General features: G+C 47.9%; 1 protein-coding gene across 1 annotated transcript in view; it reads right to left on the bottom strand.

Annotated features, from left to right (window-relative positions):
* Positions 1-16259, bottom strand: part of SPRED3 (sprouty related EVH1 domain containing 3) — a 71090-nt gene that overhangs the window by 26852 nt on the left and 27979 nt on the right. Inside the window, exon 3 of the mRNA XM_073641633.1 lies at positions 11710-11878. Within this exon, the coding sequence (XP_073497734.1) occupies positions 11710-11878 (169 nt within the window). The remainder of the gene's footprint in view (positions 1-11709; positions 11879-16259) is intronic.

Genomic DNA, 16259 nt, shown 5'->3' with positions numbered 1-16259 from the left:
GATTTATTTTTTGGTGAACACCGAGAATTTTTTTCATTTAAAAATGCTTGCTTATTGTATTTTCGTTTGAGACCCAAGTCCTCTGGGGATGAATCCCAGCGCATAGGGTTCATAATGTCACTTTTGCGCAAAGAGCCTCAGGAGTGGGCCTTTTCTTTGCAACCTAGTGATACATGCTTCAGATCAGTGGATAGTTTTTTTTCTGCTTTGGGACTATTATATGATGATCCTGACCGTGTCGCATCAGCTGAGACTGAGTTGAGACGTTTGAAACAGGGATCAGGTAATGTGGAAAAATATTGTAATCATTTCCGTCGTTGGTCTACTCAAACAGGGTGGAACGATTCTGCTCTGAAAAGTCTATTTCTTGCTGGGCTCAATGAAAGGGTTAAAGACCTGCTAATTGCTTATCCTACACCTGAAGATTTGCAACAGGCTATGCAATTAGCTATACGGGTGGATAGGAGACTGCGTGCAAGGGTTAATGAGAGCAAATCCTCTGCTATGTCAGTTTCTGGTTATGAGAATGTGTGTACTAACAGTGGTGAACCGATGGAGATTGGATCGGTGGCACCTCGCTCTCAAGAAAAAGACCGTAGATTTTCTGAAGGCTTGTGTTTCTATTGCGGAAAATCTGGTCATTTGATTAAAGGCTGTGAGCTTCGTATGAAGAAAGAAAAAAAAATGGTCAGTCATGCCCGTATTGCCTGTTTAAATTCCAAGGGTGTATTTTTAGCTGCTTCCACGATTGCTCAGGAAAAATTAATGGAATTTCGGGTGTTTGTTGATTGTGGGTCTACTCTGAATGTAATTGATGGGGGATTCTTGGAAAGACTCAATTTAAAACCCGAACCTTTATCATCCCCCATTGCTGTGGTTTCTGTGGATGGTTCCCCTTTGAAGAATATTACTCTCAAGGTCTGTGAATTTCCTCTCACTATTAATGGTGTTCACCATGAGAAATTGGATTTGGTAGTTTTGAATAACTTGCCTTCTCCAGTAATATTGGGATTGCCCTGGTTAAAATTTCACAATCCTGTACTGGATTGTTCTACCAGTGAAATTAAATCCTGGAGCCATAAATGTTATGACAAGTGTTGTAACGGGCGTATTGCAGCTTTTGATAGGGGAGAATTGCCTGTTCCTATTCAGGATTTTTGGAGAGTTTTTTCTGAGAAGGAATCGCAGGTTTTGCCTCCCCATAGAGACTATGATTGTTCTATTGAATTTGTCCCTGGAGCGACTCTTCCTAAAAGTCGTTTATTTAACCTTACTATGCCTGAGAGGAAGGCTTTGGAGGAATACATACAGACAAGTTTGGCCGCCGGTCACATTAGGCCCTCTAAGTCTCCTGTGGCGGTTGGATTTTTTTTTGTAAAAAAAAAGGACGGCGGTTTACGTCCTTGTCTGGATTTTCGTGAGATTAACAAAATTACTGTACGCAATCCTTACCCACTGCCATTGATTCCTGATCTGTTTAACCAGTTAATGGGGGCCAAGTGGTTCTCTAAAATTGACCTTAAGGGGGCATACAATCTGTTGCGCATGAAGGAGGGTGACAAATGGAAGACTGCTTTTAACACTCCTGTGGGTCATTTTGAGAGTCTGGTTATGCCTTTTGGTCTTACTAATGCTCCTGCATTTTTTCAGAATCTTATTAATGACATCCTTAGACCTTTGATCGGCAAAAATGTGGTTGTGTATTTGGATGACATTTTGATTTATTCGCCGGATCTGGAGTCTCATTGGCGGAGCGTACGTGAGGTATTACAGTTATTAATGGACAATTTGCTTTTTGCTAAGCTGGAGAAATGTGAGTTCGCTGTACAGAGAATTAGTTTTTTGGGTTACATTATCTCCAGCGAAGGTTTTGAGATGGACCCGGTTAAAGTTCAAGCTGTACAGGAATGGCCTAGGCCTATTGGTTTGAAATCGATACAGAGGTTTTTAGGTTTCGCCAATTATTACAGAAAATTCATAAAAAAAATTTCTAGTATTGTCAAACCTCTGACCGATCTCACCAGGAAAGGTGCTGATGCGGTTCAGTGGTCTTCTGAGGCCATTGAAGCTTTTGTGTATCTCAAGGAGAGGTTCACCTCTGCTCCCATCCTTATGCAGCCTGATGTGACTAAGCCGTTTTTGGTTGAGGTTGATGCTTCCTCTGTGGGGGTTGGCGCAGTATTGTCTCAGGATAACGGGGATGGATTACATCCCTGTGCCTTTTTTTCAAAAAAATTTTCGGAGACTGAACTGAATTATGATATTGGTAATCGGGAATTATTGGCTATTAAACTCGCATTTGAACACTGGCGCCACTTCTTGGAAGGTGCGGAATTTCCCGTTCAGGTTCTTACGGATCATAAAAATCTGATATATCTTGATGCTGCCAAGCGCCTGAATGCCCGTCAGGCTAGGTGGGCACTGTTTTTCTCGCGGTTTAATTTCTCCGTTACTTACATCCCTGGTACTAAGAATGTTAAGGCGGATGCCTTGTCTCGCAGTTTTTCTCCCATAGTCGTTGCTGAGAAAGAGGAGAACATTTTACATGAAGGTGTTGTGATAGCTGCTTTGGACTCCGTTTTGGAAGATGAGATTCTTAAAGCACAGGAGAATGCCCCATCTAACACTCCTCATGGGAGGTTGTTTGTGCCTGGGACCTTTAGGAGAGATTTGTTTGTTGAGTGTCACGAATCTCGGTTGGCAGGTCATCCCGGAATCTCTGAGACCAAGAGACTGGTGGGTCGCAGTTTTTGGTGCCCTGGATGGCAGAAGGAAGTCATTAAGTGGGTGCGTCAATGTACTATATGTGCTAGATCTAAGTCCTCACATACTCCTGCTGCGGGGTTGCTTTGTCCTTTGGAGGTTCCCAGTGCTCCTTGGACACATTTGGCTATGGACTTTATAACTGACCTTCCCCCCTCTGAGGGTTTTACTGTCATCTGGGTGGTCGTGGACCGTTTTAGCAAGATGTGTCACTTGGTTCCCTTCGTCAAACTGCCCTGCGCTAAAACTCTCGCTAAGGCCTTTGTCAAGGAAATTGTCAGACTTCATGGCGTTCCTACTGACATTGTTTCTGATAGGGGTCCTCAGTTCGTGGCTCGTTTTTGGCGTGCCTTTTGTGACAGGTTGGGAGTTCATTTGTCGTTCTCGTCCGGATATCATCCTGAATCTAATGGCCAGACAGAAAGGAAAAACCAGGATGTTGAGCAGTTCTTGTGTTGTTTTGTGGCAGACAATCAAGAGGGGTGGTCTGAGTTTCTGCCACTTGCTGAATTTGCTCTGAACAATCATACATCTTCTTCTGCTGGTTGTTCGCCTTTTTTTTGTTGTTCTGGGAGACATCCGTCGTTTGGGTCGTTCTCCGAGTTGGGATCTGCCGTGCCTGAGGAGGAGAATTTTTCCGGTGATTTGGAGAGAGTTTGGACGGATGTGCGTGGTAATCTTCAGGAGGCCAACAGAAAATCTAAAGACTACTTTGATAGGAAACGACAGGAGGTTTTGTTCGCTGTTGGTGACATGGTTTGGTTGTCCTCTAGGAATCTGCGGTTGAGGATTCCTTCTAAGAAATTGGGTCCCAAGTTTGTAGGGCCCTTTAAGGTGCTTCAGGTTGTCAACCAATCTGCTGTTAGGTTGGAGGTTCCTACCTCCTGGAGAATTAATCCGGTATTTCATGTCTCTCTGTTAAAAAAAGCTGTTGTGTCGGATGGTGACGCCTCTGCCTCTGTTCCTCCGGTGGTGGAGGACGGGGAATATGAAATTTCTCGCATCCTTAACTCTAGACGGTATAGAGGTAGTTTGCAGTATCTTGTGGCCTGGAAAGGTTTCGGACCCGAGGATAACTCTTGGGTGAGGTCAGATGATGTTTCCGCGTCCAGACTTATCAGAGCGTTTCACAGGAGATTTCCTGATAAGCCTGGTCCTAGGGGATCCGGAGGATCCTCTTAGAAGGGGGGGTACTGTTAGAACTTTGCTCTTAGGTTTTTTCCTTTGCTGGTCACATGACCTTGTTGGCCTATTTAATCCTGCTCCGCCCTTCTGGCTTTGCTGGACTTCATTGTATAACTACTTTCTAGCTAGCCTGTGCTCTGTATCTAACTCTGTTAGTTTGCTTGGTCTACGGACCTCTATGTTCTATATATTTTGTTTGTTCGTCTGTCTGCTACTATTTCTGTTAGGAGGTGTCCCATTTTCCTCCCAGTCCTTAGTACTTGTAGGGATTCCTTCCCCACATCTATAGGTCTCCGTACAGACTAGCTTAGGACTTTAGCAGGTCTGATCGCAGGATCAGGTTCCCTGTTACATCGTAGGGATTCAGCTGAGTTCTATCGTAGGGACAGATCTCCTCTCTTTCCTTAGCTCTGGTAGCAGAACATAACACTGAGAAACTGTCTGCCATCCAGAAGTGGCCCCTACCAGAGGGGTTGAAGGCTATTCAGCGGTTCCTGGGCTTCGCCAACTATTACCGCCGGTTCATACCGCACTTCTCTTCCCGGACCGCCCCTATCTCTGCTCTCACCCGTAAAGGTACGAACCCCAGAGAATGGCCGCCCGAAGCAGAGGAGGCATTTCTTTCCTTAAAACAGGCCTTCCTCTCCGCCTCGGTGCTGCATCGTCCGGACGGCAACAAACAATTCTTCCTAGAAGTTGACGCCTCCTCCTCCGGAGCTGGGGCGGTACTTACCCAAAAATCTTCTTCCGGAAGAAAGGTAACCTGCGGCTTTTTCCCCAAACTTTTCTCCTCTTCTGAGCGCAATTATTCTATAGGAGACCGAGAATTGTTGGCCATTAAGATGGCACTGGAGGAGTGGCGTTACCTGCTCGAGGGGGCTCTCCACCCGGTAATAATTTACACTGACCACAAGAACTTGGCATATCTCCAGAGCGCCCAGAGACTTAACCCGCGCCAAGCCCGGTGGTCTTTGTTTTTTGCCCGCTTTGATTTCATTCTTCATTTTCGTCCGGCTGACAAAAACATCAAAGCTGACGCCCTGTCCCGATCCTTTCTGGTGTCTGATCTTGAGGAGGAGCCTAAACACATCATCGATCCCGCCAGAGTAATGCAGGTAGCCCCCGTGGGCCTAAATCGTCTCCCTCCCGGTAAGACGTTCGTAACGGAGTCCGATCGGGAGAAGATTCTACACTGGGGTCACTAGTCTAAGCTAGCTGGGCACGCCGGTCAGAAAAAGACCCTCCAGCTTATTACCCGGCACTACTGGTGGACTACCCTGCACAAGGATGTAATTGACTTTGTTTCTGCTTGTGTGTCCTGCGCCCGCAACAAAGTTCCGAGACACCTGCCTGCCGGCCGCCTTCTTCCTCTGCCTGTGCCTGCTGCCCCGTGGCAACATATAGCTATGGACTTCATAACAGATCTCCCCGTCTCTGCCGGTTGTATGGTCATTTGGGTGGTCGCTGACCGCTTTTCCAAAATGGCTCATTTTATTCCCCTGCCAGGCCTCCCGTCTGCTCCCGAGCTAGCTAAAGACTTTATCCGCCACATCTTCCGTCTCCATGGTCTGCCTCTCCACATCGTGTCGGATCGTGGGGTTCAGTTCACCTCACGCTTCTGGAGAGCCACATGTAAACTGCTCGACGTAACCCTGACTTCTCCTCCGCTTACCACCCACAGTCCAATGGTCAAGTGGAACGGATCAATCAGAATTTGACCAGTTACCTCCAGCACTTCGTTAATGCCCACCATTCTGACTGGGTGGATCTCCTACCATGGGCCGAGTTCTCTTACAACAATCACGAGAGCGAATCTTCTTCTAAATCCCCGTTTTTTGTAGTCTTCGGTCAGCATCCTCGGATCCCTTTTCCTGTCTCCACCTCTGTGGACAACCCGGCCGCGGAATCTCTCGTTAGCAAATTTTCCTCCATTTGGGAGAGTACCCGATCCGCACTCCTTCAGACGTCCGAGCGGATGAAGAGACACGCCGACAAAAAACGCCTGGATCCTCCACAATTCCGTCCCGGAGATAAAGTCTGGCTCTCATCCAAATATGTCCGGCTCAAGATTCCTTCCTATAAGTTAGGGCCTCGGTTCATCGGCCCACTAGAGGTTATCAAACAGATCAACCCGGTGGCCTATAAATTGAAACTCCCGGCCAACTTACGGATCCCTAACTCCTTCCATGAATCTCTTCTCAAACCCGTGGTACTTAACTCCTTTTCCAAGTCTACAGGTACGCCTCCTGCTCCGGTTTCTGCTGAAGACGAGTTTGAGGTAGAGAACATTCTGGCCACCAAAAGGGTAAGAGGAAAGACCTTTTTTCTAGTGGATTGGAAGGGGTTTGGTCCTGAGGAGAGAACATGGGAGCCCCGGGAGAACATCCATGCCCCTCTCATCCTTGCTAAATTTCTGTCTGGCCTAAAAAAGGGGGGGCCTAAAGGGGGGGGTACTGTAGCGTCGGCATCCCTGCCTCCTGCTAGGCAGGGACGCTGTTCCCCTCACCTCTCTGCTCCGTGCCCGGCGGCTTCCTCCCGCTCTGCTTGCAGCGCCCGCTCTCCCCCGGTCACTGTGCTTAGGGCGCGCGCGCTCCCCCTCTCTTAAAGGGGCCGCGCGCGTCGCCCTAAGGAGTCCCCGGCCAATGGCCGGAGGATCCCTCCATATATAAGGCACCTCCTCCAAAATGGAGGTGCCCGAGCAATGTTGTTGCACTGTTCACTACTCTGCTTCAGCCCTCAGGTCCCGTTGCCTGTTACCTGCCTGTTACCTGCCTGTTACCTGCCAGTTACCTGCCAGTCTCCTGCCAGTTTGCTGCCTGATTCCTGCCTGTCATCCGCTTTCCTGCTTGCTAGCCTGAGGTCCGACGGTCTGCCTTCCGACACCTGTCAGTCTGTCTATGGACCAGCTTGCCCGCTCACCTGGGAGCGCTCATCTGCTACCTGCCTGTTAGCCTACCTGGAGGCTCCGCCGTCACGTGCCGTGACCACCTGCCAGTCCAGAGACTCTTGCCCGCTCACCTGGGAGTGCTCATCTGCTACCTGCCTGTTAGCCTACCTGGAGGCTCCGCCGTCACATGCTGTGACCACCTGCTTATCCTGAGACTCTCGCCTGCTCACCTGGGAGCACTCATCTGCCATCTGCCTGCTAGCCTACCTGGAGGCTCAGCCGTCACAGGTCGTACCTGCCCGTTTACCCAGAGACTGTCCCGGTCACTTGCTGTGACCTCCTGCCCGTTTACCCAGAGACTGTCCCGGTCACTTGCTGTGACCTCCTGCCCGTTTACCCAGAGACTGCCCCGGTCACTTGCCGTGACCTCCTGCCCGTTTACTCAGAGACTGTCCCGGTCACTTGCTGTGACCTCCTGCCCGTTTACCCAGAGACTGTCCCGGTCACTTGCTGTGACCTCCTGCCCGTTTACCCAGAGACTGTCCCGGTCAACTTGCCGTGACCTCCTGCCCGTTTACCCAGAGACTGTCCCGGTCACCTGCTGTGACTGCCTGCCTGTCTTCCCTGGTCGCCACCCGCTTCCTTACAAGGACTGCCCCCTTGTATAAGTTGCTCAGAGGTTCCGCCTCCCAGACCCATTACAGCCACCTTTTGCTTTTGTGGCGCCTCTGAGGGTTCAACCGCCACAGGAATGCTGCACTTCTTCAATGGAGTGTGGTGTTCCTCCTCTGAGGTAAGACTGGTGTGATGGTGGTGACCTAACCTTTTGCATCCAACACCACATTTCCACCAGAGGGAGCTAGTATGCACTAGGTGCTGCTCCCCTGGTTACAGGGAGACTGGGGAACACAAAGTGGTAGGAACCAGTTAGTGGGTGTGGGTGGAGGAACAACTAGTTGGTTACACTTCAAATCTAGTATATATTAGAGTGCCATCTTTGATCTTGGTTCTTGGTCTGACAAGCGGTCTAAATTACTGTGTGTTATGTGACCTCCCTCCGGGAGCGCAGATCCTGTGTGGGCCTGCACCGAGAAGGGACACAGCCCTCGTACCCTGGCCTTGGGACGAGAGGTAGGTTGCAGACAAGGAATGTCTCAACCCGGCCAAGGACCAGGATCAAGAAGGCCCAGGATCTTTAGAGTGTGGCTCCCTAGCAAATGGGTCCCGGGGAGGATGCAGACGGAGCGGAGCACGCCACCTGTCCTCGCTTACCTGATCTATTCAGAGGGATTCCGGCTGCAAGAGGGGTACCGGCCCTCGACACCCGACCTTGTACTCTACGTCCAGGACAGGAAAGCCCGGTTAGGCCGTGAGGATCCCACCGGGCATCGGATGGAGAGGAATTGCCACCCGAGCCCTACACCTGAGAGGAGCTCAGAGGGAGACCCGGCCTATCTACACACGCACAGATGGGAAAGGGTGAAGTCTGTAGTGCAGGAACACTCTGGTGTAGGGTCGCTACCGAACACTGGACTTCCTCGGAGGTAGTCGGACCCCCGTCCCTGGTGGCCGCAGGACTCCGCGAGGAGCAGGGAGTCGCCTTCCCGCTAACATCTCTGAGTCAGTAAAGCCTTGGAAGTTCACCCCTATGGCCTCCGGACTGTTCATTACGCGCCATACCACGCGACGCGGTGCCCGTACTCCCCGCACTACTGCTACCCCCCTTCATCCTGTTTGCCTGCCCTGAGGCCTTGCTCCGCCTGTGGGGAGCAGTAATAACTTTAGCCGCCATGACACCGTGCCTCGGCGGACTGCTAGCGGCGCTGGTGACCCTTCACCAGACACCACAGGTGGCGTAGTCGTTAATCAGCCACTCAACCCGGATAAGCCCACACCATCTCTTTCTAATGTGACGGCCCTGAGCACGGGTCGGGCCCGGGCCACGGCTGCATCCCATCTCGCCATCACAAGGCCCGACACCGAGTCCCCCAACACCCAGGGGAAAACACGAGCTTTCTGAGTAGAGGCGTCACACTTTGATGATTGCTTTGCACACTCTTGGCATTCTCTTGATGAGCTTCAAGAGGTAATCACCGGAAATGGTCTTCCAACAATCTTGAAGGAGTGTCCAGAGATGCTTAGCACTTGGCCCTTTTTCCTTCACTCTGCGGTCCAGCTCACCCCAAACCATCTCGATTGGGTTCAGGTCTGGTGACTGTGGAGGCCAGGGCATAGCACCCCATCACTCTCCTTTTTGGTTAAATAGCCCTTACACAGCCTGGAGGTGTGTTTGGCGTCATTGTCCTGTTGAAAAATAAATGATGGTCCAACTAAATGCAAACCGGATGGAATAGCATGCCGCTGCAAGATGCTGTGGTAGCCATGCTGGTTCAGTATGCCTTCAATTTTGAATAAATCCCCAACAGTATCACCAGCAAAGCACCCCCACACCATCACACCTCCTCCTCCATGCTTCACGGTGGGAACCAGGCATGTAGAGTCCATCCGTTCACCTTTTCTGCGTCGCTCAAAGACACGGTCGTTGGAACCAAAGATCTCAAATTTGGACTCATCAGACCAAAGCACAAATTTCCACTGGTCTAATGTCCATTCCTTGTGTTCTTTAGCCCAAACAAGTCTCTTCTGCTTGTTGCCTGTCCTTAGCAGTGGTTTCCTAGCAGCTATTTTACCATGAAGGCCTGCTGCACAAAGTCTCCTCTTAACAGTTGTTGTAGAGATGTGTCTGCTGCTAGAACTCTGTGTGGCATTGACCTGGTCTCTAATCTGAGCTGCTGTTAACCTGCGATTTCTGAGGCTGGTGACTCGGATAAACTTATCCTCCGAAGCAGAGGTGACTCTTGGTCTTCCTTTCCTGGGGCGGTCCTCATGTGAGCCAGTTTCTTTGTAGCGCTTGATGGTTTTTGCAACAGCACTTGGGGACACTTTCAAAGTTTGCCCAATTTTTCGAACTGACTGACCTTCATTTCTTAAAGTAATGATGGCCACTCATTTTTCTTTACTTAGCTGCTTTTTTCTTGCCATAATACAAATTCTAACAGTCTATTCAGTAGGACTATCAGCTGTGTATCCACCAGACTTCTGCACAACACAACTGATGGTCCCAACCCCATTTATAAGGCAAGAAATCCCACTTATTAAACCTGACAGGGCACACCTGTGAAGTGAAAACCATTTCCGGTGACTACCTCTTGAAGCTCATCAAGAGAATGCCAAGAGTGTGCAAAGCAGTCATCAAAGCAAAAGGTGGCTACTTTGAAGAACCTAGAATATAAGACATATTTTCAGTTGTTTCACACTTTTTTGGTAAGTATATAATTCCACATGTGTTAATTCATAGTTTTGATGCCTTCAGTGTGAATGTACAATTTTCATAGTCATGAAAATACAGAAAAATCTTTAAATGAGAAGGGTGTCCAAACTTTTGGTCTGTATTGTATATCTAAGGACCCAGAGTGTGCCAAGAAGACCTTCTCCATACCATTACTCCACCACGTGAACTTCTGACTCCTAACAGGTAGGGTCTATTGAAGCATACTCCTTGTGCCACCTGACTAGCTAATGTTTCCACTCTGCTCAGTGATACAACTTTTGCATCTCACTGGAGTCACCTTTCTGTTCCCTTAGACAGTAAAGACACTGGAACTGATCATCTGCTAGTATAGTCAATCGGTGGTAAAGAATCACAAGCTTTGCATTTGAACTTAGGTGGACACCAACATTGTGTTCTGCTGCAATTTACTTGACTGTACACTGCCTATTCATCAGAACAATTCTTCACATTGTGACCCCTTTCATCAGAACGGTTCTTCACATCCTCCTCTGACCCCCTTTTATCTGTCACGATTCCGCCTATAGGTGTGTCTGGAAGCAGTGAGTGATAGTTCATCCCTCCAATCTAGGACAGGGGCATGCTGAACTGTCAGTATGGTGAGTGACAGTTCAGCCATCCAATCAAGGCCGGGACAACGTGCCAGGGTTCCTCCATGTGTCTGCTATTAAGAGAGTGATTACCTGGCTATTTCGCTGGCTTTCTGCCTCCAATTAGTGCCAGTTATAGCTTTGCTCAAATGGTGTGGAGTGCGCTTGCGCTGTTCTCTGTGTTACTGTATTTGATCTTTGCTGCCCTACCTTGGACCTTGTCTTTGAATATCCGTTTGCCTTGCCCTTTGGTCTTGATCCGCTACCTTCCCGGAATTCTGACCTCGGACTGTTACCTGACTACACCTTTGCCTTACCCTCTTGTTTATGACGAGTCCTCTTGGTATCTAACCCTAGACCTCTTGACTATCCAGCCTCACAGCTTGTCCATGAGTAGTGACTAGCGTGACACTATCATAACGATTGTTCCCATTGTCCTCTGACTCCTTTCATCAGAATGATTCTTCACAACCTCCCCTGACCCACTTCTGCTAGAACAATTCTCCAATTTCTCATTTTATGACTTTCCTTGAGTTGCTTATGACAACCAGATCCACTTTGCTAGATGCTGTTCCTAAATCACACCACTCCATTCTTGGTATATTTCTGACACCTTTGTATGAGAAAACCCCGCTTGGCTGCCAGTGTTTGAAATACTGGTCCTAGCTAGTCTCACGTCAATGACCATGCTTTGACTGAAGTCACCCAGATCGCTTGATTTTCCCATTCTAATTTGGACTCACACTGAATTGATCCCCAGAAACTGGCTCATTTTATCTGGGACAAAGACTCTGTGTTGTTAGAGAAACCAGAATTATCCTTTGGCACCTAGCACCCAAGGAACATACTCAGTCAGTGGACCCTTCTCCCAACACCACTAGACTCCTGATCTATACAGCATCTTATCTCATACACCAACAGGCTTTATCACAAACCTTCTACCAGCTCTTCCATAGCAGCCTGCACACTCTTCTCAAACGTGACGGCATCCGCTGGGCTCTGGAAGGTCAGGCCAAACTTGTTCTCTTCTACTTTCCAGTGATGGAAGATGGGATTGGCTTTATTGTAGACTAGACCCTTTTTCAGGACGCACTCTAGGATGGTCTGGGGAGGGAATGTGAACAGATCTCATTCATTGGTGTCCAAAATAGTAATGTCAGCATTTCAAATTGTGGTAAAACAACCAATTCTACCAAAAATGGTGTCAAAACTGCGACAGAAAATGCATGTGTGATTTTAGTCTTTTAAACCCACATGGGCTATGCAAAGTATCAATGCGGCCTCCTTGTCCAACTTTTTTTGTCTTAATTCAGTATTTTACATGACTACAGATTGCACCCATAAATTATTATTATTATTTATTATTATTTGCGCCATTTATTCCATGGCGCTTTACATGTGAAAAAGGGGTATAATACAAGAACAATTACAATAATCTTGAACACAATGTGACAGCGACAGGTACAGGAGGAGCGAGGACGCTGCCCGCGAGGGCTCACAATCTACAAGGGATGGGTGAGGATACAGTAGGTGAGGGTAGAGCTGGTCGTGCAGCGGTATGGTGGAGCGGTGGTTATTGCAGGTTGTAGGCTTGTTGGAAGAGGTGGGTCTTCAGGTTCCTTTTGAAAGTTTCCACGGTAGGCGAGAGTCTGATACGTTGGGGTAGAGAGTTCCAGAGTAGGGGGGAAGCACGGGCGAAATCTTGTATGCGATTGTGGGAGGAGGAGTTAAGAGGGGAGTAGAGAAGGAGATCTTGTGAGGATCGGAGGTTGCGTGCGGGTATGTAACGGGAGACTAGGTCAGAGATATATGGAGGAGACAGGTTGTGAATGGCTTTGTATGTCATGGTTAGGGTTTTGAACTGGAGTCTCTGAGCAATGGGGAGCCAGTGAAGAGATTGACAGAGAGGAGAGGCCGGGGAATAGCGGGGGGACAGGTTGATTAGTCGAGCAGCAGAGTTTAGGATAGATTGGAGGGGTGCGAGAGTGTTAGAGGGGAGGCCACAGAGCAGGAGGTTGCAGTAGTCAAGGCGGGAGATGATTAGGGCGTGCACTAGTGTTTTTGCAGATTCATGGTTGAGGAATGTGCGGATCCGGGAGATATTTTTGAGTTGGAGTCGGCAGGAAGTGGAAAGGGCTTGGATATGTGGTTTGAAGGAGAGTTCAGAGTCCAGGGTTACCCCAAGGCAGCGAGCATGAGGGACTGGGGAGAGTGGGCAGCCATTGACGTTGATAGATAGGTCAGTTGGGGGGGTTGAATGAGATGGTGGAAAGATGATGAATTCTGTTTTGTCCATGTTAAGTTTTAGAAATCTGGCAGAGAAGAAGGATGAAATAGCAGACAGACATTGTGGGATTTTGGTTAGTAAGGAGGTGATATCGGGTCCAGAGAGGTAGATCTGTGTGTCATCAGCATAGAGGTGATAATGAAAGCCATGAGACTCTATGAGCTGTCCCAGGCCTAAGGTGTAGATGGAGAAGAGCAGAGGTCCTAGGACTGAACCTTGGGGGACACCGACAGATAGGGGACAAGATGAGGAGGTGGTGTGTGAGTGGGAGACACTGAATGTCCGGTCTGTTAGGTATGAGGAGATCCAGGATAGGGCCAAGTCTGTGATGCCGATAGATGAGAGAGTCTGTAGTAAGAGGGAATGGTCCACTGTGTCAAAGGCAGATGACAGGTCTAGGAGGAGGAGGACAGAGTAGTGTCGCTTAGATTTGGCGGTTAGTAGGTCGTTGGTGACTTTAGTCAGTGCAGTTTCAGTAGAATGGTGCGGTCGGAAACCAGATTGTAGGCGGTCAAAGAGGGAGCAAGAGGAGAGGTGGGAGGACAGTTCAGAATGGACATGTTGTTCCAGTAGTTTTGAGGCATAGGGGAGAAGTGATATGGGGCGATAGCTAGACACAGAGGATGGGTCAAGGGAGGGCATTTTGAGGATGGGTGTGATTGAGGCATGTTTGAAGCATGAGGGGAAGACACCAGATGTTAGTGACAGGTTGAAGAGGTGGGCTAGGGCTGGGATGAAGATAGTGGTAAGGTTTGGGATGAGGTAGGACGGGATTGGGTCAAGTTTACAGGTGGTGAGGTGTGATTTGGAGAGTAAGGAGGAAAGTTGATCTTCAGAAATGGTGGAGAAGGTGGTTTTGGAGGAAGAGGGTTGAGTAGGTGTGGGGAGGGGCTGTGGGGGCTTTAGGCAAAAGCTTTGTCTGATGGTGTCAATCTTCTGCTTGAAGAATGAGGCAAAGTCTTCGGCTGAAATAAGAGGAGAGGGAGGAGGCACTGGGGGACGGAGGAGAGAATTGAAGGTGTTGAATAGTTGTTTGGGGTTGTGAGACAGGGAGGATATGAGAGATATGAAGTATGTTTGTTTTGCTGCAGTGAGTGTGGACTTGAAGGTAGTGAGGGACTGTTTGAATGCGATGAAGTGCTCATGGGAGTGGGACCTTTTCCATCTACGCTCAGCAACCCTGGAGGCCCATCGCAGTTCTTTAGTTAGGCTGGTGTGCCAGGATATTAATGGATATTATCATGGTGGAGCTACTCTTAAACATCTTAAACTAAGTATCTAGGTCTTGTCTTTCCTACCACCTGCAGAATGCTACTGGTACTACTCCACACATTGGATGACTATGTCCTCCTTGGGCCTCCTCTGGCATGGGAGTGCATAGGCACCTACAACCTCAGTACCATATATAGCTTTGCCCAAAGGCTATGCTGCTTTTGCATAAAATAGTGTACAACCACAAATCCAAAAATGTTGGGCTGCTTGTAAAATGTAAAGAAAAAAGAAAAGGAATGCAATGATTTGGAAATCTCTCATCGCCATATTCTAGAACAGATCAGAAGGTGAACGTCGGACATTTTTCCATCTTATTTCACAAAATGAACTCATTTAGAAATTGATGACAGCAACACATCTCAAAAAAGTTGGGCCCAGCCGTGTCCACCATTGTGTAATGTCTCCTCTTCTTTTTACAACAGTCTGTAAACGTCAGTGAAGTCAAAACACCAATAGCTGGAGTTTGGGAGAAGAATGTTGTCCCATTCTTGTCTGATGTAGGATTCTCGTTGCTTCTCAGTCCAGGGTGTTTGCCAAATTTTTAATTTCATAATGCACCAATTGTTTTTGATTGGAGAAAGGTCTGGACTGTAGACGGCCGGTTCATCATCTGAACTCTTCTTCTGGGAAGCCATACTTTTGTGATTAATGCAGTATGTGGTTTAGCATTGTCTTTCTGAAATATGTAAGGGCTTCCGTGAAATAGCCGTTGTCTGGATCTAGCAGATGTTGTTCTAACATCTCTATATAATGCTCAACATTGATAGCGCCTTTCATGTGTAATCGGCCCATGTCAAGGCACTAATGTCCCCATACCATCATAGATGCTGGAACTGTGCTCGGATAACAAGCTGGGTGGTCCCTCTACTCGATAACAGGTTCGAAAGTCCCTCTCATCGATAAAAAGCTGAATGGTGCCTCTCCTCGATAACAAGCTGGTAGGTCCCTCTCCTCAATAAAAAGCTGGATGGTCCCTCTCCACAATAACAAGCTGGATGGTCCCTCTCCTAAATAACAAGCTGGATGGTCACTCTCCTCCTGAGGCCACAGGACACGGTGTCTGTAGTTTCCATAAAAAGTTTCCCATTTTGATTCATCCGACCACAGAATAGTTTTCTATTTTGTCTCAGTCCATTATAAATCAGCTTCGGCCCAAAGAAGACGGAAGCGTTTCTGATATATTGCTTCTTCTTTGCATGATAGAGCTGTCCCTTGCATTTGTGGATTGCAAAATGGCCTTTGATCACAGACAATGATTTCTGGAAGTATTCCTGAGCATTTGCAGTGATTTGCATGACTGAATCATTCCTGTATTTAATTGAGTGACACCTGAGGGCCCGTAGATCACGAGCATTCAATCTTGACCATTGGCCTTGTCCTTGGTGCACATGGATTTTACCAGAATCTTTAAACCGTTTGATGATATTATGTACAGTAGATGGTGGGACATTGCAAGTCTTTGCAAATTTACTTTGAACATTTATCTGAAGTTGTTCCACAGTTTTTAGATATAGTTCTTTATAGATTGGTGACCTCTGACCATCTTTGCTTCTGAGAGACTCTGCCTCTCTAACCTGCTCTTTTTATACACAGTCATGTGACTTAGTTGAAAATTGACCCTTCAGTTGTTTTACATTAGTACCACATACTTTTCCAGCCTTTTGTTAACTTTGTTCCACCTTTTCTGAGATGTGTCGCTGCCATCAATTTATATAAATTAGCAAATGTTTTCAAATGATATGGAAAAATGTCCAACGTTCACCTCTTTTTCTATTCTATGTTCTGTTGTGAATAAAATATGTCGAGAAGAGATTTCCAAAGCATTGCATTCTTGTCAATTTACAGAGGGTCCCAACTTTTTTGGAATTAGGGTTGTATGCAGTGGACTGACAGAATAGGTGGCCACCACATCAATAAGCTGACGGC

Source organism: Phyllobates terribilis, unplaced genomic scaffold (genome assembly GCF_046119375.1).
Source record: "Phyllobates terribilis strain yellow unplaced genomic scaffold, ASM4611937v1 Scaffold_7__3_contigs__length_470593459, whole genome shotgun sequence".
NCBI lineage: Eukaryota > Metazoa > Chordata > Amphibia > Anura > Dendrobatidae > Phyllobates > Phyllobates terribilis.
This window is presented reverse-complemented; position numbering and strand designations above follow the sequence as displayed.